The sequence below is a fragment of the Lacerta agilis genome, chromosome 12 (assembly GCF_009819535.1).
Source record: "Lacerta agilis isolate rLacAgi1 chromosome 12, rLacAgi1.pri, whole genome shotgun sequence".
Classification (NCBI taxonomy): Eukaryota; Metazoa; Chordata; class Lepidosauria; order Squamata; family Lacertidae; genus Lacerta; species Lacerta agilis.
This window is the reverse complement of record NC_046323.1, coordinates 20,576,672-20,581,284: the sequence shown is the minus strand read 5'-3', so window position 1 is coordinate 20,581,284 and position 4,613 is coordinate 20,576,672. Positions and strand designations below refer to the sequence as shown.

The window sequence follows — 4,613 nt, the reverse complement described above, 5'->3', positions numbered from 1 at the left end:
TGCCTACCCCTGTTATAGAGTCTGGAGAGGTAGCATGCCTCTAAATCAATAGTTTACCAAAGTTGAGTTGCCTTGGACTACAATTCCCATCATCCCTGACCACTGGTCCTGCTAGTGAGGGATCATGGGAGTTGTAGTCCAAAAACAGCTAGAGACCCAAGTTTAGGAAACCCCATTCTAAATACTAATTCGAGTAGGCAAGCAGAAGACGGCTGTAGTGTTCATGTCTTGCTCCCTGAAGGCATCTGGCCGGCCCCATGCCACACTGGACGAGCATTTGTTTTAACCATTCTAGTGGGTAAGGGGGATTTAAGATGTATGCGGAGTTCTCATATGTATGACAGTTCACATGAGGAAGTAACAGGACCCTAGTCCTGTGAAAGAGGAGACCTGGGACTTGCATTAAGTGGTGTACCTGGCACATAAAATGGTGCAAAAACGGAGCAACTATAAGGCACACAATCCACCTGAGCTCTGAACATTTGTATAGGGTTACTTTATCCATCTTCTGTTTCATTCCTAGTATCTCTGTTCATTTCTTGGCCAAGAGTAATTAGGATTAGTTAAAGAATTATACCCACAGGTTAGGGACGATTACAGAAAAGTTATTTAGAAAACAACAACAGACCATCTCAGCGTGGAAACTGATGGCTGGACAATCATAAAACCCACATCACCAAGTTGATAGTTGTCCATGAAGAGGAAGCAGTGCCCCTTCAGCTACAGTAAAGGATAGTGGTAATTTTAAGGGAACAGTGGTAGAATCCCGCTTTAACTAGGGTTGGTCCCCAAATGAGAAACAAGCAATCCCTTTGCTGCTACTGTTTTTCCAGCATACCCTATCCTAGAACCATCCAACATTCGTCTGAGGAGCCGCCATTTTGCACAGCAGAAGGCCTAAGTATACCCATTCCCAGCAGACCTTGCCAAATCTCAACGCTGGGCACTTGATTCCGGCATAACAGGGCGGCAACGGAAGCCACAGCATTTGTTCCATCCGCGCCTCTAGTCTGCAAACCTCTGCAGCAGGTGATCCTCTCCACGCCGTGCGCTGCTGTTCCCTCCGGCGCCGCTGTCGACGAAGCGCTCGCACGGGAACTCAATGAGGTCGGCTTCGCTCAGGGCACAGACCGCACTTCGGGGCGGTCGGTGGGACTGGAAGCCGGAAAAGTCACCAGAGACGCCTGTCCCCATGGAGCGCAGGGGCCGGCGGGTCGAATACATCTGCCGGACGTGCACGGGCGACGCTGCCTTCCGCCGCCGGCACCCCAGCACCTTTTTCCGCACCAGGCGGGAAGCCCAGGCCGCCAGGGCCAGGAAAAGCAGCAACGCGTTGACCGCCAGCAGCACCAGGGTGAGGAGTTGGTGGTCCAGGTTTTGGGATCTGCCTGCCACGGCGGCGGAAGCGCCTGCACCTTCTTCGGGCAGGGTGACCAGCCCTGCGCAATGGTCCCTCGGCGCCACCGGGCAGACACGGCCCCCGATCACACCCTCCACGCAGACCAGGTAAGGGGTGTCGGGGCGCAGCTCCTGCAGCGTAGCCACGGGCTCGCTCCACTCGGGGAGGTAAACAAACCGCTGGAACTTGGTGGCGGCCCCGAAGCGGTCGAAGAGGACTCGGAAGCGCACGGGGCCAAGCAGGCGGGGGCTGCGGTGCGGGCGGACCCCCCAGCGCACCGTCACCGTGCCAGAGCCGACCGCCTCCACCGACAGGTTGTAGAGGAACAGCTTGTTGAAATCGCAGGGGTCGGTGACCAGCGGAGGGATGCCAGACGAGACTGAGTGGTATTTGCCTGCGCGCCTGGGCCAAGCAGCTCCAGGTAAGGAAGGTGGCCTGGTGGTGAGGTGCAAGCCGGGCGTTGAGGTTGTGAGGCCCGTCTCAGCTGCCCAGCTCTCTCTTCCGGACGCCAAGATCTTCTGAGAGCCCAGCAGCTGCATGGTCGAGGCAGAGGGCAAGGAGCCGACCTTCTCCTGCACTAGGCCCAGGCCTGAGCTGCTGTTGCCCCTAGCGAGCGGGGCAGGAGAGGAGGCCACCATATTGGGGCAAGAGGAGCCATTGAGAGCCGCCGAGAGCTGGGCGTCCTCCAGGTAATCGAGGTATTTCCCAGCCAGGGCCCGCGGCTGCCGGCACTGCACAAACACTGTGAGGAGCCGGCCCTGCGCATGCCAGGAGCCCAGCCAGTGCTTCAGGCCTCGCAGGCGGCAGTCGCAGCTCCAGGGATTTCCATCCAGCTCCAAGCGGTAGAGCACGGGGCTGGAGACAAAGAGGTCACCGGGCACCGTAGCCAAGGCGTTGTCCTGCAAGCTGAGCTCCCGCAGCTTGTGCAGCTGAGCAAAGGCACCCGGCGGGAGAGCGGCCAGGGCGTTGTGGCTCAGGTCCAGCACCTCCAGGCCGCGCAGCGGCTGCAGCAGCGGCGCGGGCAGCTGGCTCAGAACGTTCCCATCCAACCGCAGCTCCTTGAGGGCCCCCAAGCCAGCGAAGGCTTCCGGTGCCAACCAAGCCAGGCGGTTGCCGCTCAAGGACAGCTTGGCCAAGTTGGGCAGGTGTTGGAAGAGCCCTTTCCCCAGTTGCTGCAGGCTGTTGCCGGAGAGGAGGAGGGTGCTGAGCAAACGCATCGGCCGGAAGATGTCGGGGTGGCGCAGCAGGCTCTGCTGGTTCCCCGACAGGTCGAGAAAGCGCAGCTTCCCCAGGCCAGCAAAGGCGTTGCGGCTCAGCCAGCGGATGCGGTTGGCTTCCAGGTGCAAATAGAGCAGGTTGGACATCCCCGAGAAAGTGGCGTCTCCCAGCGAGCCCAAGGCGTTGCCGTCCAGCCGCAGCTTGACCAGGCTGCCCAGCCCAGCAAAGGAAGCCGCGCTCAAGGAGCTAATCTCGTTGGCGTTGGCATAGAGGATGCGCAGCTTGGCCAGGGGGCGCAGGGTGCCGGGCGCCAGGGCCGTCAGGAGGTTGTTCCCCAGGTAGAGCTCCTCCAGGCGCGCCAGGCGCTCGAAGGCCTTCGGGTGGAGTGCGCGGATGCGGTTGTACTGCAAGTCGAGGCGCTGCAGCGCCACCAGGCGGTGGAAGTCGAAAGCGGAGATGTTGGCGATGAAGTTGCCGCCCAGGCTGTAGGTGAGGATGTCCTGCGGCTCGACGGCTTTGGGCACGGCCCGCAGCCCTCGGTTGGTGCACAGGACGTGCTGCTGCTGCTGGCAGTCGCATAGCTCCGGGCACACGGTCTGCGCGGCGGGAGGCAGCAGAGCCAAGGAGCAGTAGAGGAGGAGGAGCGGCATCAGACGGCGCGGGCGCGGCGGCTCCATCCCACGAGGGCGGGCGGCGAGCGGCAGCTTCCCCCGATCCCTCGGCGTCTCTCCGGCATCCCACCCTCTCCTCTCTCCCGCTTTCTCTCTCTTGCGCGGCGGCTGCCGGTCGGGCTCCTCCTCTGGCGTCGGGGGCTCGCCTCTCGAACCCGCTGCCGAGGAGGGGACGGAGAGACCCCCTTCGCCAAGTCAACCGACGGCTTCCCGCCGCTGGGGACGGCGCTCGCCAGTTCCCTGCAGCCGCCGCCGCCGCGCAGGGTTAGGCGGGAGAGAGCCGTCGGCGGTGCTGCGTCTCCCTGCAAGCTTCCTGCCGCTGCCGCTGCCTGGGCTGCTCTGCGGACTTGCAGGCGGAGGCGGCCGGGGACAGACAAGCGGAGGAGCGGAAACTCGCACTTCCCACCCTTGGCCCCCGGGGACGCGCGAGAAGAGCGGTTGCAAGGAGGAGGAGGAGGAGGGGAGACTGCTGCAGCCAAAAGGACAGAAGGAGGGAGGCCGTCGGACCAGGGTAGCGCGCTGGAGTCAATGTGTGCATGCAGAAGGCGAGGGGGAGGGGGGGTTTGCCGAGGCGCAGCCAAGCAGCAGCAGGAGGAGGGGGTGCAAAGTGTGTGGGGGGGGGCTCCGCAGGAGAAACTTGGCCGTCTGGGCAGAAGGGGAAGCGAGATCGGAGCACGTGGGATGCAGATAAAGCGCTGGATGGTTTCAATTTGCGCAGGAGGCGCGAGCTTGCAAGCCAAGTCCCACCCACTCGCCCCTTTTCTGCACGGAGCAGCGGCCTGCCAAGAGTAATAGTCACGGTTTACCGCAGATTAGGGCCTATTGACACCGACGGCTGAATCGCCCGCTGCCCTCCACCCGCCGCACCTCTCTGGCTGGAAGGTAAAACGAAGCGGGTCTTCTGTGGAAAGAGGAGAGGGCTTGCTAGGATTTGCAGACACCACAGTATAGCTGGAGCAAAAGGGATCGCTTTGCTGAGCCAGTATGATGGCTGCGCTACAGCTCCCATCAGATCCAGCTGGCGTGACCAATGGACCAAGGATGAGGGAGATGTAGTCCCAGAACATATGGAGGGGCAGGGCCATAGGCTCCCCCTCCCCTGGGTATAGGATGTCAGATCAGGATGAGGCATCCCCACCTACAATTCCATCTACAGAAGCTGCAAGGATTGGCAGATGAGTTTTTCTTCAATGCAGGGGGTGAGTTGGCATCCTCCAGTACACCTGAGACCAGCAAGCAAGGCTCACACAGTTACTGGAGATGCTCAGGAGAAAAAGCCAGTCAGCTGCCTAGTATCTGCCTCCTCTTCCTAATGGGAGGGCTGG

General features: G+C 61.1%; 1 protein-coding gene across 1 annotated transcript; it reads right to left on the bottom strand.

The window, feature by feature from the left end:
* Positions 1–930: 930 nt before the first annotated feature.
* Positions 931–3,318, bottom strand: TRIL (TLR4 interactor with leucine rich repeats). The gene has a single exon (XM_033165412.1). The coding sequence runs from the start codon at positions 3,292–3,294 to the stop codon at positions 1,006–1,008; it is 2,289 nt and encodes a 762-aa protein (XP_033021303.1). The 5' UTR covers positions 3,295–3,318; the 3' UTR covers positions 931–1,005.
* Positions 3,319–4,613: the final 1,295 nt, after the last annotated feature.

Excerpts from the sequence above, each read along its gene's own strand:
- TRIL (XM_033165412.1), bottom strand. The coding sequence starts at position 3,294 with ATGGAGCCGCCGCGCCCGCGCCGTCTGATGCCGCTCCTCCTCCTCTAC.